Here is a 21863-nt window from a genome sequence, read left to right as displayed (position 1 = left end):
GGTTTGGAAATATATCTGATACATTTACCAATATCTTTCAACCCTATCAGTGGATACAATCCAATTAAATAAGCTGTTTTGTCTTCAGCTCGTTTGATCACTACTGATATGCAATAATATCACGCCATATTTACAATGGAATTTACAATAAAGCAACATAATATATCTAGACTGTAACACAAATCTCCATAACTACCCCACGCTGTAATTTTCAATCCTCTGTAAATCAGACATTTCCATGTCAAATGCGGAAGAAAATGTAACATTTTTATAATTCTTATTTAAAACCTTGTTGTTATTATGCAAAAGAATCTCTCAGAATACGCGACCTTTACATAAGTAGTCTTGAAATAATAAGCTAAGTGTTGAATAGCTTGAAAAGTCTGGAGTAGATAAAAGCTTTTGTAAGTACAATGTGGAAACAAACGTTAAAAGGGTAGCTAAAGGCTAGTGACATACTCTGATGACTAACACTAGGATCTCCAAATTAAGGTTAGTAGGTAAAATACGACTAATGATAAATAGTAAGATGGTAATATCTTACAGGTAAATTGTTTTACGACAGCTTGTCACACCTGGTAGCAGTATTTATATATCATACTTGTCTGCCTGAATTCGTATTTATTGTATTTCCGGATCTATCATTTATATAATTTCACACATGAAGGATAGTATCAGTTCTGAGGTAAAGATTAGTGCATGGCTCACATGGTATTCTGGTACATTGTTTGATCTCTCACTTTTTCCACATACCAATTGTCATTCATGGACCTGAAGGCTGGTTACTAATAAAACCGGCATATGTCAGTGTATTTAAATGAGATCTTGCAAATCAGTTACACATACACAAGGACATAACCGATTAGGGACCCCGTTTAGACAAGAAAGCGGAAAATATTATCCTCAATGGAATGTCCTAAGATTATTTGAATTTCATGTGCTTTCAACCGTTGAGAGTTAAGAAAAATGGACGGCAAATCCAATATCCACATTAGTACAATTCAAAAGATTCAAATCTATTCCCTAAAATTGTGTTTCTGTTGGTACCAGTCTCTTTGCTCGTTCTATCGACCGAAAAAAGTGGGGAAATCTTTACTCAGATATCTCACCCCCTTTCGAACATAAACCTGCCTCCGCCACTGTCTACTACTCATATCTCATTTAGTAATCAGAGAATCTACAGTTACAAGTCCTGAATATAGTTATAATACACAGTGGGTTTCAATGACATATATATGTTTGTATTGGATGTTTTTGAAGTCAAAGTGATAGTAGCTATGACAAATGGTAAGTGTCTATTGAACTATATTTTGATTTATTGTAATTTTCAATACAACAATCGATTGTTTTACATTAGAAACATGTCATCACGAAATCGTCTCCCACAGGAACAATTTATTAATACAAGAATTTTCTAAACCTTAAGAGAACTACATTTCCGTGATAATATTTTGAACCAATCGTTAATCTCGACGCCAATGGTGAGTTTGTTTTCATTAAGCTTTTTTCTTGTGTTGTAACCGTGGTAGTGGTAGAATCTATATGCACTTTCAAAAAATATAAAATCAAAAAAGTCAAACCCCCTTTTGTTATAAACAAGTGCAAAGTAAAACTATTTTTTTGAAATACAACAACTTTTTGTATCATCTTGTCCAAGTAATTCATGTTTGATGGGGATGTCATACACGAAAGACATGAAAACACTATGAAGCTTTGATAAAGAATTAGAAACATATTTAAATATTTCATAAAAATCGTATTCGAGAATCTAAAATATTCTGACCACATAAAAACCAATATAATATCTTTAATTTACTCGAATCGATTTGTTTTCTTCTGTTTTTATCTGTGAAAAAAATAATGAAAGTCAGAATTCTTTGATTCCAACAACGTAGTATATTGTTTTACGCTAAATGTTTATAACCAATATTCTGCAATTAAGGCAGGACAACATTTTAGAAAAACAGAAAGAAACAGCCAAGTCTTGTACTTGTGCGTTACTTATGTATTACCGATTTTATCAATATATTTTGTGAATATTCTTGTACTGATAACGGTTTAAAGAGTAAGTATATTTTTTATTGAACTACTCTAATCAATCGATGTCCCCATGGTTAATTCCTTTGAAATAAATGGCAAGCAGTTCAAATATTCAGTTCTGAACGTACTTGACCTATTGTTGTCTCGCGAGTTAAAATGTTTTGATTCAATTTTGTGTCTGTCTTTGTTGTATAAAATATTCGAAATAAAGTCTTATGAACCGTTTTTGTTTGTGCTGGCATATGAACATTAAACGAACGGTTTCTTCTGGCTATAACGTGCGCATGTTATTATCTGTCAGAACTGAAATTTTGAATAAAACTAAAAGAGTTAAAATAAAATAGTCTACCAGCTTCCATGCATATCTGACCATGATTGCATTCATCGAACGTCAATGGTTCAACAAAGAAATTAAATCCGACTTCGAAACAATCCGAAATCTCAGCACCATAATGCATCATTGTATTCCAAGCTGCGTCAGAATTGTTCTTTGTTTTGCGCTCTAAAGCCAATTAGAATATCAAGGCACAAACAAAATGGTGTAGTTTGTTCAGGGTGTTAAATTAAGCATACCACGGTTCGTCAAAATCTTAATGTAACTGTAATCTATCGGGTTAAAATAAATCCTAGGACCTCCTCGTGTAGATAAGGTTTTGTCGTATAGGGCAATGATCACCAATGCATAAAGGCATACAATGTTTTATATAAAAAAGAACATGTTAATAAGTCCATTTTTGTTCAACGCAAGTAAATAAGATCTCATCAATATACATAAACTTCAATATACATCAATATACATAAACAAGCATACCAGGTTTTGTAATCCCTGGTCAAGACTAAAGTCATACTCGCTTGAAAATCCAATTCAAAGTTCAGTTCGCCTAAAAGTTCACAAAAAATATTATCAACATTGAAATGGATGTATAAGAATCACGAAATAGACTTTAATATAGAGAACTTAAAAAGGTATCCTACTCAGTAATTTCAGGCCTGGAAATGCCATGCACCCACAGGGATTAGCAAGGTGACATGCTAGACATTCGTTACACCTAAAATCAAAGATCATAGTGAGCAATTCTAAGCCAAAATATTGTGAGATAAATTTGCATAATGGATGAATAAAATGTATTGCTTGGTGAAATTCTCAACAATCTGAAATTAAAATCCATGGGAACATCAACAATCTGAAATTAAAATCCATGGGAACATTTTGTATGTCATAGTATTTTGAACTTACTGACTTATGTAAAGCATATAACTGTTCAACGGTTTAGACTAGGAACTTAAATTCACGTTTCATGGTAACAAGATTCAAAACAAAGACAGTAATATACAAGACAGGATTATTGGTTATAGAAAACTTGAGAATCGTGACAGCAAGGCTTTATTGAATTTTAAAAAATTGCCATGGCTACAAGACTTATTGTTCTTGAGATGTTTTACATACAATATATTAATCTCTGTAACTCGTTGTTGCCGTGTTATGTTGTCTGACTAAATTTAAGCAACACTCGGCGACTATAAGGTATGTACATTTTAAAACAAGAAAGCATTCTTATATGAGATTATTATTGCATTAATAAGACAATTAACTGGAATTCCATAAAGAGTATATACTCAGTCATTCAACCGAAACACCAGAAAACGTAATTGAATCGAGTGGATGTGAGCCATTAAAAATCTTAAAGAATTGCAAGGCCAATTCTTAAAATGAGTAATTGTTCTCTGCTTAGTGCATGGCATCCGGCAAGCTATTATCGCATTTAAGGCTTACAACGGGAACGTTAAGCAATAATTAGCGTCGTAAATAAGGTCGTTAAAATGTCTTTTGAAATTTAATTTAAAAATTACACGAGATTTTCATAAAAGATAGCAATGTGTTTCTATTTAAATGACAAAGCCGGTGCTATAAAATAGACTGATTTTTTCTATAATTCACCAGTCAGAATTTCTTTTAATAAGGATGGTTAGGTAGGTCAGTGTATGACCATTTCGATAATTCCTAAAACGTAGCGTTCTTCTAGATAGAAACGTTGTAGACCTAGAAGACGAGCAGCGCGAAGTAGTGGGTTATGCATACCAATGTCTTGGCTATTATTAATCAAGCCTTATGGACAGGAATTCCTGATTAAAATATCCTTGGCGAACCTTTCCGAAAAGCATTTTAACATGTAATTTACTTAGACTAGCCTTTCAGAGAGAAACATGCCAAGCGTCACTACCTACATTCGCCAAAGTGACATTTTAAGTGTTGTGTAAATCAAAACACAGATCAAGGATGTCGATTCGGCAGATTAAAGCAGTGGGTTGGACCAGCAGTGTGGATTTGACTCGATAGCAATATAACTATTATCAATCATGCAGATGGGCAGTAATCGTAACAGATCAGTTTTCTTAGCAACGTTAGTTTTTCCGGAAGGGTCATTTTGACCTAGGAAGTCTAACTAGTATGTTATTGAGGTTTTACAAGATACAAAAGTTTGTATTTGAAGTTGATAAGACATGAAAATGTTCATATTTGATCAACTGAGAAAATGTTGATCAATAACCTTTGTTCAACATGATTTCCTTCTGCAAACTCAATGTTTATTTTTTTTTTCAGTTGAAGTATGACGAGTGATCGAAAGGAAACAACTCATCGCCGACACAGGCGCCACCGTCCTGATATAAAACCTAAAAGGAAGAGAAGGAGAAGAAGCAGAGTTGCAGTCGATACACCTGGGGGTAAATTTTGTTATTTCATTTCTTAATATCGTTATAATTGCATAGCTTTGGTTCATAACTTTGCTCTGCTTAATGTCACAAGGGGTTAAGAAGTTATGGTTACTCATCAGAGAATACTTGGCTTTACTAATCGATAATGTCATGTATGATTTCGGCCTTTTGAAAACCTTTATATGATAGCTAAGGTGCAGTTAATGCATCGATTATCACTTTGAAAAAATTGATTTCAAATCTGCGAAGTTTAAAGTTTAAAGTCATTTCATTGAAAAAAATATTTCTATTGATCAAAATGGCAGAAAGGCAACCATCACCAGCATGAAATTTTAAACATGATTACAAATTTAAACGGATAGTGCGTACCCTAGTCTCAGAAACGCGAATTTTGTCTATAGATCTACATCTATACATTCCTAGTTTGAGATATTTTTGAAGGAATTACGCGATTTTCGTACATTTCTAGTACTTCTGAAAACTATTTACATATATTCAAGACTCAAATTAACCCGCCATGTAACATCATGTAAAGAAAATGGACAATAACTTCTACAACATTTTTTCGATTTTTTTTTATCTTCGATAAGGTGCATACTTGGCTGACAATAAAAGCTAAAGGTGGGTTTATACAGAGCGCGAACGCGAACGCGACCGGCGCGAACGCGACCGCGAACGCCACTTTTCATCAGTTCAGTCATTCAAATAGAGCGCGAACACGAACGCGGAAAACCGTCGACGGCTTTCAATGCGGATCGCCTTTTTTGTTGTTAAACAAAGTGTGACAACAGTCAATTAAAAAGTAATTAATTAATGAATTGGTCCAATGTCATTTTCTTTATAAGTTCCATACCATTGATGAAACAGGCAAAATAAATTGAATTTTTTATAATCACACACCTGTCAGTCCAACCTTCTCTCCGATTCGCTTCCAAATATCTTTCTTTTTTACTGTCTCTTTGTAAGTTTTTTCAGCTTTGTCAAACAAAACTGGATTCTTTTCAACTTCTAAAATCAAAACTTCCGTTTTATCCATTGTTTGTACCCTACAAGCAAATTGGAAAAACCATGTGCACAAGTTTCTATTTTAGGAAATGATGCAAGGGAGGTGGTACAAGCTGATTGGTTGATAGCAAGAAATCCGCCGAGACTTTCTGAAAAATTCGCTCTTGGGGCAATCTCGGCGGTCGACCGCGCGAACAAATATTTGTTCGCGTTCGCGTTCTATTTGAACGGTCCCTCTATAAAATGATGAAACCATTCCATGACGAAAAACCGCGTTCGCGTTCGCGTCCGCGCTCTGTATAAATGCACCTTAAATGCACCTAAGTAATATCAAAATCCATCAATAATTGCACCTTCTAAAGTGTTCACGAGTTATAATTGAACGCGTTTTTAGGGCAATAAGTATTATTTTTTATCATTTTGACATGGTTCATCATGAGTTTACGATAAAGCATTACACTAAATTTAAAGATCCGTCAAGAATTGTGCTTTCTAGATTATTTACCAGCAATTGCGGACAGACGAGCAACGGACCGACGGAAAGGTTTCTAGGGTATCACAGAAGCGAATTGTATCACGATATATAAGTGTAGGAATTCTATCACCTGTAGGGAGCTATAAATTTCCAGTGTTAAAATGAACCAAACCCCTGGGAAAAGAAAAGCAATGTTAAATTGTGAAAAGATAATTAAAAACAAACAACGCTGTATTACTTCTTTTAACATTATTGTTATAGTATTGGTTTTGACCAAGCCTAAATGATTGACGAGAAGACAGTTTTACACTGTTATTGTTTTTCAATATTTGTATACAATAGTTTGAAGAGTGAATGTTTGAATCACTTTGGATACATGGAGTGTTCATCAAATAATCAATCAAGGTCTGAAAACAGTTCTAGATCGATATTGAAACAATTGTGTTATTTTAAAAAATATTTCCACTGTGCTGAAGATGTGCTACAGACACTATTCATGATTAAATGAATGAAACCCCTGGGATTAAATACCAATATATAAAGAAAATGAAAACATAAAATATTACGTCTCAAAACTAAACAGATGCAGTTAAGAGATTTTTCATTCAGGTTATTTACATTACTGAAAAGCCGGTAAGAAACAGCACATATTCTCGCAACGATCCTAGCGCCTAGAAACAGTCCTAAAAGTTAAGACCTAATCCTATCCTTTTCTTGAAAACGATCCTGAGCAAGGATAACCTAACTTAGACCGTCGTGAGACAGGTTATTTTTACGGTGTCCCTGACGTATCCTAGCTTCAGACAATAGCTTTAAATTGAATACGAACAATAATTGTAGCATATACATGTATTCAGGTTCTATACTGTTCTCAAAATATCAGACTATATGAGAATTAAAAAAAAAAAACAAGGAAATAACACTGGTTGTTAGGACAGCCACGATGCATTTGTCGTTCTTTTCAATCTTATAAAATTTTCAAACTTTATAACAACTTCGACAACTGCACGTATGAAAAATAAGTTACAGCTTATTATCTTTCCTTTCAGCGGATGCTGATATTGCAAACTAGGTAGTAGTTGATATAGGCATATATGGTCACACTCAATTCATTCAACCTAACTAGGTGGCAGTGGCAGTGACAGTGGCGGCACCAGCCTTCCGGCTTTGGCTACTCTGTGGTGGTGCCATACTCGCAATCCTCTCATAGAGCGCCTTAGAGGGTTCTCTCAGGAAAATTTAGAGAAAATGAATTGATTTTGTGCATTTTGACACATAATTACAATTCGGGGCGCAAACCACTTTTATAGGTCCCCCGCCACCCTGTACCACCACTGGCGCCGCCACTGAATGCGGAGAATGATTTTAGCATCATTTATGTGCCATTGAGTTCAAAAGGCGTTTCTATTACTTTTCTCAAAGGTTAATTGGTGAAAAGTCTGAAATATATACCCTGGAAAAAGTTTTTCCATGTTTTGTAGAAAGAGTTGTAGCCAATCCTTTTGCCGAAAACGCTTCTTGTAAAAAATCTCATTGTCTAAAGTTTGGCGCACACTGTCCGATCTTTTGATGGAATGCCGACGACGTCAGGTTATCGGGACGTGTACACAGCCCACATTGAACGTCATTTAATCGTCAAGAAGAACTACTGGAATAATATGTTATTTACCTTGACAGCTTCATGTCCATTCCGGGGAGGCAACCGTACTCGTAAGTGTTCATTAACCTACAAATATTTTTTAGTGATATAGGATTGACTCCACTAATTCATTTGCCATCTTTTCCCATTTTAAAACACGAAATTCAACCTTCTACAACTTTTTCCAGAAATCTCGTTGAAAGCTTTCCAATATGTCGAATGAAAGCCTGGCCAATCCTTAATGTCTCCTAAACAATTCAATATATGATGACCATGAAAATTTTTAGCTACTAAAATTGAAAGTAGACGAGTACCGGTTATACTCATCGGCTAGAGTTTGGCAGTTCACAAAACGACTTTTTTGAGAACTATCCTTCCGCATGAAAATTCTCATCATCTCACCAAATCATTAAGATAATGCAAGAAATTATAAGTTCTATATTCCAGACGGATCATTATGGGGATATCACTGATTTGAAATGGTTTACCTCAAGGCATGCCTTTGTTAAGGGAGAACAATAAGGTTTGACTGAAATATTAAAAACATGATAAAGAGTATATAGGGTAGTAAAGTTATTTTTTGGTTTGAATTATGTCTGTTCTTGATGAAATCTTCACAATTTTCGCAAAGTTGAGCTGGAAAATTCAGAGATAATCCATGCTGTTTTCACCATCTAAAATTCATTCTATAAACTTCTGATTCCAAAAAAGCATACCACAAACTGAAGTAGAAGTAAGAAAACCTCTATTAATATGGTTAAAAGAGGCAATATATGCATTAGAAAACAACTTTTAGACTTCAAAACCTGTTCAAAATGGCTTATACGGGAAAATGCAATTTTCTACCATTCCTTTACATTCAATATATAACCTAAAAATTTGAACTTCAACAAAATTTGACTGATATAAACCTATTTTGTAGTACTCATAAAAAGAAAAAAACTGTCATTAAGAAGGCTTGTTTTGAAAAATGCTTAACTGTCACACGACTTCATTAAGAATTATCTTTCCGCATGAAAATCTCTCATCATCTCACAAAATCTGAAAGAAAATGCAATTTCTGACATTAAATTTCAAATCTAGACCGAAGATTAGTCACTAAATAGGCATGCAAAATCCTAATTGGGAGAGAGAATGAGGATGTTTAGAAATAACACGGACTACATTCGTATATCATTTAAATAAAAAGTTTTAGTGGTCTGAGTACAAAATATTTCAGTATAGTATTTCAGACTACTCTCCCCTGATCCACAAAAGCAAACATTCCCCGCTCGATAAACTCGTTCATTGTAACCTTTAACAACATTCTGTGTTGTCAATTAACACCATGGTAATAGCAAACATAACAAATAATAATATTTTAATTTGACATTTACTCAATATCATACTATACCTAATACGTCATAGTACAGAGGAAGGGTTAATTAATAAATTAATGTAGATCATATTTATCATCGTTAATGGACATAATAAAGCAGCGTTTATATTCCTTGTAACGATAAAACCCATTCCGATTCAAAACTGTAAAAATATGCAATTGCTTCAATTCATTATTTAGGCGTTTTGTGGGTCATAACGTTATCAGTGATTGTAGATATATTGACAAAAATGTTTATGTAAATATTGGAATAATCGAATTTAAGCTGGAATGCTTAATGTAAATCAGAGAACAGATAACTGATACAATTACAATAAACTTAGACTAAAAGAATCAAAAACTAACTCTGACCATTGTAACCTCTTTAGTTCTTACACACATAATTTTCTTTTAACAGTGTTTTTACGTCAAACAATCACAATGTAGTACTGTAAATAAATAAAACGATACAGAAAGACGTTTTAGTTCTATAACTGTAAGCGGTTGGAGAGCTTTGTAATGTTCTTCTACACGGTGGGTGAATAACACCTTTTTATCGATAATTGTGCAGTTATGTAGTTCCTATTCTATTTTTGAAATTGTAGGAACCACAGGCGACTGATTGGTCGGAATGATGCAAATTCAATGTCTCCGATACAAATAAACAACTTAAATGGCCCAATGGTTCTCTCCCTTAATACGCTACTGAACCGGTTTTACTTTCGAACTCCCAATCTTGTACCAATATATATTTGATAAAGAGGTCATGAACAATGTGTTTTGACATTTTGTTTTGCTTTGATCAATAAAACAGTCTAAAAGCGGTTTAAATGACTTATTTATTTCTGTAAATTGAAATCATCCCCTTCCTTAAATGATTTAATTGATTATGAAATAACAATAAAGTCAGTCACAACTTTTCAACCTTTGATTATTGAATTGACACTTTCCAGTTCGATTCCTGGAGAGGAAATTTTACCGGAATTGTTGCTTGAGTTACGCATAATAGGCCAGTATGCACTGATGTTGATTAACAATGCTTAAGACAGAATGGCTTGCACTTCTATCTGCACCGTAAAGGATTAAGTGCTCGTGGTAAAATTGGTCTCAATTGGACAGTTGGAAATCGAAAAAGAGCAGGCTTATGCTTGGCAAAATGTCTCTCATTGCATCCTACATGGCGCTGTCCGTCTTCATTAACCCACATGGTGCAGTAAAGTAGGACGCAAAACTCAATTCATTTCATTTCTGTAATATAATATGGTCTGAATGCATTCCCGCTACTTGATTGTCAATAAACTGATTGTACAGAAAGATCCTCAAGCATATTTACTTCCCGTTGTAATTTCTTGTAATGCTAATCTAATGCCTATTATTAAATTGTACAAAGATATTTTCCTGTAGAATATTGATTGAGTTCAATATTGTTAATACATCGAGACAATTGATAGGACGACATTATAGTAGCCAAACAAACCCAAGAATACTTGAATTGTTTTTTATCCCTCCATTATCCTAAGTAGTTTCCCTTACATTTTATAATCATTTTCATTGATTGATTTCAAGCGATTATGTAGAAATGGGTGGTTAAAATGCTGTTACTTTATCAATGTGTTATTAGTTCCATCAAAGTTTGGAAAGTTAAAGAGTGCTTTTCTAATTCGCATTGATTTCTACTTCTACTTTCTGCTGTAATTTCGTATCCATTTGAAAACACAGGTAAATGTTCTTTTTTCACACAGTAATTAATTGCTTATTTAATACCTAATATTATTTGAAACTAATACCTTGACATTTTTGAAGTGATTTTGTTTAATTTTCTTAGAAAAGCGTTTAGTTTCAATCCTAATGAGAATCTATTCTGTGGAAGGTTATGCACAGCTGGTTTGATTCAATTTTTGTATGCGATTCAGGCATCAACAATGCGTCAAATAACTCACTTGTTTCTAAATCTACATGTTGTAATGCTTAGCCTACATAATAATTCCTTTTTTTAAAAGACTTGATGTATATTTGTTAAAATCAGTTCATGGTTGTGTTTTTTCTGTGGTATCAAAAATTTTGATTCATCAGTTGATTCATTGACAGTTGAAAGACTACCAGACGATATATTTTTCAAGGAAGTGTTTACAGATAATAATAATGTGAAAGGAATCTTTTGATAATAAATATTGTTGTAGCAACAATATAACAAGAATAGTATTCATTGTCCTAGGGGGAGGTTTATCATCTTGTGCTTATGTAAACATGTTGATGAAGATATTTTTAATTTCCTGATCGGCAAGGATGTCGTTTTTTGAGTCGAGAGTAAAAATGTAAATTCGCTTCTGTTTTATTTTGTTTTTTAGAGAATATTGTGATGCTTTTTTTTACTGGCATTGTAATTCTATGAAAATTGTTTCAAATCACTAAACTAAGCAAACAATTATTCACTTTTTATTATGATTTCTAGATTAAATTTCTCAGTTATCAAATCACTTTTCAGACTAGAAGATAGATACGCTCATTTTACACCTCAAGAAAGATATGGAATGAGCCATAATCTGGCTTACTGTGCTTAAGATTATGTAACCCAAGTCATCATAACATTTACAAATCTTATTTCTAATCTACACTACTGAAAAAGATTTTCCATTTTTCATGAGATGATGGATCGATTTAACGTCCTTTTAAGGTTAAGTGAGAGTAATTACCTTCCTTAAAAAAGATCCCATTTCTGAAGAATGATCATTGAAGCCTGTGCCCCACGGGAAACCTAAATGAGTTATATTATGAATGCTTACTGTGTTGGAATGAGCTTTCAAACGTTATTTATAATTGATGATGTCGTACAGGCAATATTAATATTATACAATATTAGTAGGAAATATATCATTTGTCATATAGGTGACAGCCAGCTAGGTAGAAATGTTTCAGGATGTTCCGGTACATAGGTTGTTTGACAGGAAACAATGTGCTTTTGACACTACTGTCTGAAGTTTTAAGCGGATTATTATTTGTCTTTACACCATGGCTGAAAGTTCAGGTAAAGCTCAAATGTGTTAAGTTGCTTATTCTGAAATATTGTGATATTACTTGATAACAATATTTATTTTAGTGTAAGATACAATGTACAAGTATATTTCGTGTATTTCCTGTGGTGTTAATCATTCTACAAGACAGTTTAGTTACATTACATAGTTACACAAAAAAAAATATTCGTTAAAGGGACAGGTGTGCAATTCGTTCGACCAATCGTATTTCTTCTCAGAATAGGAATTTTCTGGCTAAGCTAATCAGTAATTGTGTTCACAGCTCACCGTCGAAATTTGAGCCTTCAAGTCCACGTGTGTCCAGAAATATCCGTGTTTTCGACTAGAACGTCCCTTCAAAGCTTAGATACCTCTAATGAACTATACACGTTAAATTCCGTTGTCTGGTTCTACTAATTTTCTGATTAAAAAAAGTATGACGCACTATCAAATAATTGTAAGTTTTGATACACCGAGGTCGATTGATATAGATTATGATTAAAAAGAGAAAAAAAAAGAGCAAGCAGTATCATTTTTCCATATGGTCATTGACTGTACTGCAAAAATGTTTACATAAAATACATAGCATTATGTTGATGATACAGTGTACTGGAAGTTGTCATTCTATTTATTCATATGTTGCCAAATTTTCATGTAGTTATTACAGATGTGTTATCTAAGTGATAATTGGGTTTGAAGCACACAGTGTAGAAAAGTAGGACGTAAAACTCTCTTCGATGAACAATTCAAAGATTGCTAGAAATTGTACATCTATTTATTCATATTTATTGCTGCGTGATGTCATTGTATTGAATAGAATGTTCAGATAAAAAATACATACTTGAAGACAAGACAATACATCTAAGAAAAAAAAAGGAGTAAACAACATAGTGGTAAAATTAAGTGAATTCAACTCAACAAAAGAATTATCTACTTTATTTATGAAAACTATTGTCTACAACGATTTTCACTTTCACAGTTTTTATTTTCTGATAAGGCTTTGTGGTTTGAATGTGTTCAATTTGGTGAACGAATTGCAATTATTATATTGAGTTTCTGATTGTTTAGAGTAACAACAGCCTTGTGTGTGAGGTGATAGAGTATGTTTTTGTTCGCTATTCTATTCATTGCTACAGAGTGGGAATTACAATGAATGAAAGCAAGATATTTATGAGGAATTTACATAAAGTATTTCGTGAACAACAGGACAAAAAGTAAAGGATGATATATTTTTATTGTATGTTGATAAGGTTGTGAGATTCCAGCAGTTAATCTAACTAAATCAAACCAACGACTAACACTTGACTACCAATTTACAAGAATTACCATGATCACAACGTGTTCGGAAGTATGAAGAAGACCGAGTAACTCAAGCCACACCATCTAGAACCTAGTCTCACCGCCTTGTCATTCGACCCGACCAGATCTCACAAATTGTCAATTACAAATCCAACAGCTTAGAATCATCCAATTTGAACTAATCCAACTACCAACTACTACGTTTACAAACAACTACTTAATTTGCCAAATCGACATCCGCTGATAGCAAACGTTAACTTGTAATCTATATACCTAACTATGTTTGTGATAAAAAGGAAATATGATGACAGTGCAATTTTTTGAATTTTTTTTCCAGGGTTCATTTATTTCAAAATTGATTCATTTGGGTGTTATTTTGGAAAATAATTGACTTTCTTGGCCAATTTACGAAAACTATTGACAGTCAATAATACCGAATCACGTAGAAGTCAAATGACATATTATAGAGAAATCGATGTTCTTAACGCTTGACGTCGTTTTGTCTTTTATCATATAACTTGTAATACGGTCTAGACGATATAGTTTGCATTAACTTACAATATTTTATACAAAATCACGTCCAATTCTTTTATCCACGTCAAAATGATCTTTAATAACAAAATATAGATTTTCATATTTCAAAACATTTACTTAATATCTTATTTCAGGACAAGGCTCTAACGATCAACTGGCACCCATCGACCGGTTTCAACTTGTCTTCAACCGCCTCTATGGTACCGAGTACCGCGCAGCCAAGAAAATGTTACATCCAAAGCTACAACAGAAGAGAATGGGAGCTCGTCGTGGTCCGACGCTATATGAGCGTATACTATTATTCAGGCGGCTTCGCGGGGAAACACAAGGCGAAATACCCGGACAGGTAAGGGAATTATCATTTAAATGTTTATACATAATAAACAAAATATATTTTTCATGTAATTTTTTTAAATAGAGCTGGGGAAATTGTTAATCTTACTCTAATGTCAGAAATATAGTCACAACGCCCTCAAAACTGAATTCAATCAATGTTGAAAACTGTCTGTTGAAACGGAAGCTATCCAAAAACTAGAATTTAATAATACAAGAAATTTCATGTTTTTTTTATTAATGAAAATTGTGGCTGTCACCCTTTATCTTTGAGATTTACAGAAATAAAAGGACAAGATTAAGATAAGACCTTTTTCTTAAATCCAATTTAATTGAAAAATTTGAACGAAGAATAGACGAGGTTTATTTTCTTATTATTAGGTAGTTTTAGAGGTTATATAAGGAAAAGAAACGCACGTTTTCCACAAAATGGAACAAGAAGAAGCTGAAATAGGACATTGTGATAGTAAAGAGCATGGTGACAGTAGTTTCTTTCGTTTTCGGCCTCTGAAAACCGCGACACAACTAAACCTATCCTATTATGTCACTTCCTCATCTCTAAGATACAAATGATTAAAAAATGTGAAGTTATATCAATTATAGGAAGGAACAATACTAATCTAAAATAGAATATCACAGGTTATAAGGAGAAATAGCTGATTAAATATTGATAGACACATCTACGATTTATTATAACCTCTTTGTTAAAGGCATTCATACTCTTAAATTCAAACTCTCGAACTTGGCCAATACCAGTATATTTTCTTTGAATAATATATAATATGGTTTGGTGATTTATCGCATTTTACAGGTATTTAAGGTATTATATCGTTTCACAAAAAATCTTCAGATCAATTTTATCTGTATGCTTCTTCTCCATACTTACGACATACTTATATATATTTATTTGCATAGTTATGACATCAGGTATATCCTCTGATGAATATATTATGTTATTTATGTTCATTCCGAGAGTTAGAATGCCTTTAGAACGGTAATGTCATTATACACCCACAAAGGACTAGCTCTTCATCACGCAACAACCTTTTCAATTCCAGTTCACTACATGCATATACATCTATTTTAGTATTAAATTTTAATTCAGCCATATGATTTTTTAACGATCATGCCATAAGGCATTATAATCGTGGAAATGCCTGATAAATTATATGAAATTGTTTTCTTGCCCACGTCTTTTATTAAGAGAAAATCGTAAAAAAAAATACAAGTAAAAGCAATCTGGTGATTGAAGGCGCATTAACCTTTGAAATCAGTGGTCCATCTTGAATGTCAATCTACATGTGTGTCTGTATTGTTTTTATACGATTATATTCTTATCTTATTTCTAACGGCTGAGACCTATTAATCAGGCCTCAGAGATCAGAAATAGCTCACATTATTTATCAAAATGATACAGCAGTGGTAACGTATAAATATTGCTATTTCAGGCCTTAGCAGAAGCTAATGGAACTAAACCGGCGTATAAATCAGAATCCAGGCCGGATGACACACCGCCAGAAGAACGGAAACAAGAATTTACATCCCTTCAGCAGCAAGATTCACCACAGGTTCGTCGTAAACCAAATGATTCTCCACAAGTTGTTCGGGCTCAAACTCGTCAACAGGTATATAATATTTGTATAAATTCTTTACTATAACAATTTAACTGTAAACGGAAACATCGTATACCGGATTAAAATTTTAAGGCTTTGTATCAAAGTTAACAATATGTCATTTTGTCTTACAATAGGTCTTCTACTAATTTGTCGATCAACAATGTAGGACCTGTGTTTCGGCCCGAGAATTTTTTAGTGAGATTCTTTTTTAAAACCATTTCATTAAAATGGCATTAATTCATTTAGATAGTCTTAGCACGAAGCATAAAAACCGAGAACGTATATACAATAATATTCTTCTTCGGGATCTTCACTATCATGAACTTCCTTAAGTTTAATTTCATACAAGAACTACCAATTCTGTTTTTTTTTCTTTGTATGATTTCTGTGTTAAAAAAGTTTAAGACACGATGTCAAAGATTCAAAAGTTGTAAATTTCAGTTCAACAATATCTGTATTTTGACCTTATCTTAATTTATATCATTTATATCTAAGCTGACAATTCGATAGTGCTATCAACTTTGTTTCTTTTTACAGAAAACCATTATAAATGGGATTATTTATCGATTTTATTGTACATTGTGTAACTTATTTGTAATGTAATTTTGTTTCGAACATACTTTTCCAAGCCGTGTTCTGTTGCATGTTCTATGTATTGTAACATTGTAGTGTATTGTTGCGTATATAAGTTTCATTTCTGATAATTAATGAAGAATTTATTACTATTCATCTTATCACGTGGTACAAATTCAATATGGCGTCCACGGATCAGGTTTGTCGATTACTTCATCTTGCATCTTAAAACTGGCCGGAAAATTCCATTTATATGCAAAAAAATGTATTCCATAGACATTACTGGGTAGTTAAGAAACATTTAACGGGACAATAATTGGATGAGGGCAAGTAGATGCGATGTGCTTTGTAATCTATTAATTAGGCTACTTAATCAATAATTTTGAATAACATAGGTTATTACACAAAGTATGATACTGTAAGGTGGTATTGTCTAATCAATATCGCGAGCCTAATGCACAAATCAATAGTTCCTATCAAAAACTATTGTTAATAAATAGGATAAAGCAAACAGGGAGATATCGATCGGCATTTTATTCCATTGACTTTTCTACCTGGTTGTCGAGGTGATATTGATAAACAATCCCTCATAGAAACTTCTGACAAACATGACGTGAACCAGTCATTTATATTATTTTCTAGATCATTGTTCTGAATGATTAAATATTTATCACTAATAATTGTAAGATAAAAGTGTTGTTGCTAAGGTAGCTTTAGATCGGTTTTACCTCTGAGGAAATAAAAGAATTTGAAATATTATTAAAATTTTCAAGAATCGATCTTTTTGTTACAAGCAAATATAGTGCTATATTTTAAAATTCATATTGTGTATAGTACAATATACATGTTGTATCATATGTGAGTGTTTTGTATATATTTTTTGTTCCATGTTTCATTATTTTATTTAGATGTTACTAACTCTCTCTGTACCTGTTTGTAATGTCTAAACCAAGTTACCGTAAATTATTAATTTTAGGCTTACGAGACTAAAGGTAGGACCAGTGTGCTCGACAGAAGCGATTCTTCATTTGCCAGTGTAGATATTGCAGACTTTGCTAGCCTTGAAGATGATCCTAAACGAAGTCCTTCGCCTCAACCAACATTTACTAAACATCCACGACGTACACCAGCAAACACGCCTCCACAAAGACGTTCGGAGAAGGTACTGTCGCGGTCCTTTAGTGTGTCTTCCATTGAAGAACAGTTAACTGATAATGAATGTTATATAGTTAAATTAGAACCCGGTTATACTGTTATACCGGAAATTATTTTACCTACGTCGAATCATAAAGGTTATGTTTATCATAATCGGTCTAAATCTGATACTGAAATATCAATACACAAGTCTGACACTTATGGACCTACACATAGGATATCACCATCTAACTTGACGTTAAGACAAAGAGTTAGAAGAAAACGTTCTGAAACGCCAACTCCAAACGAACTTAATTTAGCAGAGAAGGTTATACTACAGAGAAGAGTACTAGCATATGTGCAATCCGTTGAGGAGCGGCAGCAGGTGATGACTTGAACCCTGGACACCAGACGTACAAACGGCATCAAACCTGCCATAATTCATCCCTGTTTGTTACGAATCGTTCCAGTAAACAACCCACCTCATTCACATTGGAATAATTATTAATCAAACTGTATTCCCCTCTTAATCTTCTTTTACCTTTGGCAAGATTACCAGATACACCCTTCTTCAACTTCTTCCCTACCACCTGTATTCACCTGTTTTGAAATGAGCACCTTTTCTACACTCAAACCATTTCTTTTAGCAACAATCCTCCCAGACTCCTTACCTCATCCTCAACAGCTTAGTTTGAATCAAAGAACAGTCTGACAGAGAAGACAAAGCAATAATCTTAGAATTTAGCTTAACTAGAAGTCGAAGAAAGTCCTACCCTGTAGTTCCAACCGTCCAAACGTGTCAGACTTGTTCAAAAATAGAATTAAAGCGGATATCAAAAAGTATCGAAGTATGAAATAAATGACGCCTTTTATACGTCTGTGTGTCTATTTCTATAACTATTTTAACTATCAAATAACATTCTTGTTTGTTTACTAACATAGTCTTGTTGTTGCAAAGTATAACTTAAATCTAAATATATATATATTTGTCCATGTAGCACGTTTTATATTAATAATTGTGGATACTAATCTTATGAATAACATCTTCTAGATTCAAAGTTTGGGTTTAGTTTTTAATTTGTTATGGCTTCTTTTCTAGGTCACAAATGAGGGCATTCATCACAGAGAAATACCAGAAAATACAACACCAAGACAAATATTGGTGGAATTAGATTCTCCACGACAGGTTTGTTTAGGGGAATCTACTAATTTATATTTGTGTCATCAAGTATGATGCCATTTCTATTTTGAATATCAAAAAAATCAATTTACATATGGTATGTAGGTATGCTTATGGTTGAAAGAATTAAACTGGTGATGAGATATTCTCACATCTGAAAAAATCTAATGTTACGTATTTTCTGTCAACAGCAACCACGCGTGATAGACGACAATCATCATACAGTATGGGAAGTGGAAGAAGATTCAAGACCATCATCACAAGCTGAAAACCGGAAGGTATCCTCCCGTCAAAGTGTAAGGGAACAGAAAAGTGTTACAACGGTTATACAGGAAAGACGACACACTGCTACCCCTAGAACACCAACACCAAAGCGGACACCAACACCCAAACGTTCTCCTACCCCTTCAGACTTAAATCCCCATACAGTCTTGCCCCCAATTCATAAAGAAAGTTCTGTCGTAGAAACCGTTGTTCGTAGTGAAAGTCGACATTCACTGAACAAAGATGTACAAATTGATAATTCGGTTGATGAAACTCGTGTAACAAAATATGAAAACAGTAATGTGTCTTCACGAGATATAGAAAAGACAGAAAATCTCACTAAAGAAGAATCCGTAGAAGAGGCTGTTTCAAGAAAGGAAGAAAAAATAGAAAAGCGAAATGAAAGTATTTCCAAAACTGAAACACGCGAAGAAAACACGTCTTCAAAAGATGAATCTAAGGATGAAACGTCATCTTATCAACATGAACAAAATCATTCTCACGACGAATCCAGCTCAAAACTAGAAAAGACAAAGGAAAGCCAAGAGACAACCTCTAATACATCAGATGATAAGAATGACACTGCGATTATTGCCGCTGCATCAGCCGCAGTTGCTGTCCCAGTGGTGGCGGCTACGGCTGCTAAGGTGGCATCGTCAAACAAACCAAAACCAGAGTCTAATAAACCACCGACTAAAGAGGACGAAACGCCTGCTCGATCCACTGGACCTGCTATGGAAGATGGGGAGCGCGCTGATGCCATTGAACAGTTGGAAAGACTTGCGGATCATAAAATTAAAAAAATAATAGATCCGAAGAAAGCTGGGGATGAGCCCCATGTTGACAAGAAAATAAGAGATAAAGTATTCAGCAAGGAATTTCAAGATGACTTGGACAACTTTCTTAAATCGCCTTAGACTAAATATTTTCGTTAGCCTAATATTTCTGTGATAATGTAACATATTGTTTTATGCTTATTGTGATATAAGTTCTTATGTACGACCACCCTGTTTTAATTTAAAAGGCGAATGACGATTTTCGAATACACAGATTATTGTTTTAAGTAATTGAGTGATACTGGTATGTTCCCTGTGATTGCCATTGATTTGATGTGCCATCAAATCAAGTCATCATAAATGAACAAGATGACTGTTTAAAGCGCATGGAGTGTTTTTCGCTGCGAAGAAAGGGTAATCATAATTTTTAAATAGGGTGCATTTGCATACGATCATCGTTGACGGTGTGCGCCCCGTAGATTTATGGATAACCGAAGCGTGCAATTGTCAATATGTACCATTGACCTCATTGTGTTGAAAGCGAGTAACGTTTGTGATTAGAATGTGTGAAATAAATAAACGCCTTGCCATGATTTATTTGCAGAACTGCGACATGAAAATCGTGCCCGCGTAAGGGTGTAAATATAACAACATTATCAGCTAAATGCACGCGACTATAAAATTTAATTTTATTCACACTTCTAGGAATCTCTTAACAAAGACACATGTATTATGCGCTTTCACGGAAGCAATTTTGACCATACTTGGTGAAATAAGTAAAAGATATATTTTCATTCGATCTATTCATGTGAAAGTCGTGCTTATAATAACCGTTTATTGATTTGAATGATGGGTGCTGAAACCCAGTTTGGAGATATATAAGAACCTGTTGTCATCATAAGATTTTTTCTAAAGAACGTCTTGCATTATGTCAAAGCCTTAAATACACCGTTTTCTATTATCATATTAATAGTAATAGGATTTGCCACACTCATTGTTACTGTGATATCATAACTTTGTTTATTATCTTTATAGTAATAAAATATGTTCTTAATATTTACTATATTTAAGAAAATAGCTAGTTTGTTGGTTGGTTGGACGGATCTGACAAGTGCATTGTCTATGGCCTGTTCCCATACTGTACACGTACGAGTAACGCACTGTAAACACGCAATGCATGACCATAATAATTGCTGCAATGGCACACAATGACACTAAATGGTACTACACAAAGGTTAGGTATTGTATTAGCAAGCCGAAATGTATGTCATTGCGCAAACAGAAATCGTGTCAGTGTCAATGTGGCTTGGCGTAACTACGATGATGCGTGCTGGATCAGTGCTTCTCAACCTCATAGAGATCATTCCTCCCCGGAAGAGTTTTCCGAAAATGTATTCCTCTCCAAAATAAATCAGTCGTTTTGAAACGGATTTCACTCGAAAAATGTATTCAATGATTAACCATAAATAGATATAAAATCATACTCCACATATTGAAATAGTTCAATGTGACCCTTAGGCCAGATGTTCTCGATTTCCTGTATTTTTGGGGTGAATGACATCAATTTCAGTCGTAGATCACCTTGACTACAAATTCCTCCTTGGTCCGACGATTCCTCCCCATTACCCCCCTCCGCAATATTTCCTCCCCATGATCTTCCGATTTCTTCTTTAGGAGGAATTCCTCTCCTGTTGAGAAGCACTATGCTATGCTAAAATTCTAGGTTAAATTAAATCTGAGCTTTTTTTATTGATTGTCTTGGATTGTATTTCAACAGATAATGTACATGTATCAGTTATGGACAGTTATCAAATTCTTGAAAGTATTACGAAAGTTTTTCATAAATTACACAAAATTACATCATTGTTACAATACTTCTGGGTCTTTTACTCAAAAAACCGCAGCTCAATGT

At 33.8% G+C, this 21863-nt stretch overlaps 2 protein-coding genes across 2 annotated transcripts; both read left to right on the top strand.

Moving 5' to 3' along the window:
* Positions 1 to 12240: 12240 nt before the first annotated feature.
* On the top strand, positions 12241 to 16170 carry LOTGIDRAFT_157029 (hypothetical protein; the record flags this gene model as incomplete). Its single annotated transcript, XM_009048290.1, has 4 exons — positions 12241 to 12256; positions 14210 to 14421; positions 15857 to 16033; positions 16159 to 16170. The coding sequence occupies 4 exons, from the start codon at positions 12241 to 12243 to the stop codon at positions 16168 to 16170; spliced, it is 417 nt and encodes a 138-aa protein (XP_009046538.1).
* Positions 16171 to 16778: 608 nt separating this feature from the next.
* On the top strand, positions 16779 to 20092 carry LOTGIDRAFT_157028 (hypothetical protein; the record flags this gene model as incomplete). Its single annotated transcript, XM_009048289.1, has 4 exons — positions 16779 to 16796; positions 17574 to 18116; positions 18831 to 18917; positions 19103 to 20092. The coding sequence occupies 4 exons, from the start codon at positions 16779 to 16781 to the stop codon at positions 20090 to 20092; spliced, it is 1638 nt and encodes a 545-aa protein (XP_009046537.1).
* Between the last annotated feature and the right edge of the window lie 1771 nt (positions 20093 to 21863).

Source organism: Lottia gigantea (assembly GCF_000327385.1).
Source record: "Lottia gigantea unplaced genomic scaffold LOTGIsca_12, whole genome shotgun sequence".
NCBI lineage: Eukaryota > Metazoa > Mollusca > Gastropoda > Lottiidae > Lottia > Lottia gigantea.
Note: the sequence above shows the minus strand (reverse complement) of the source record. Positions and strands in the feature narration are given on the sequence as shown.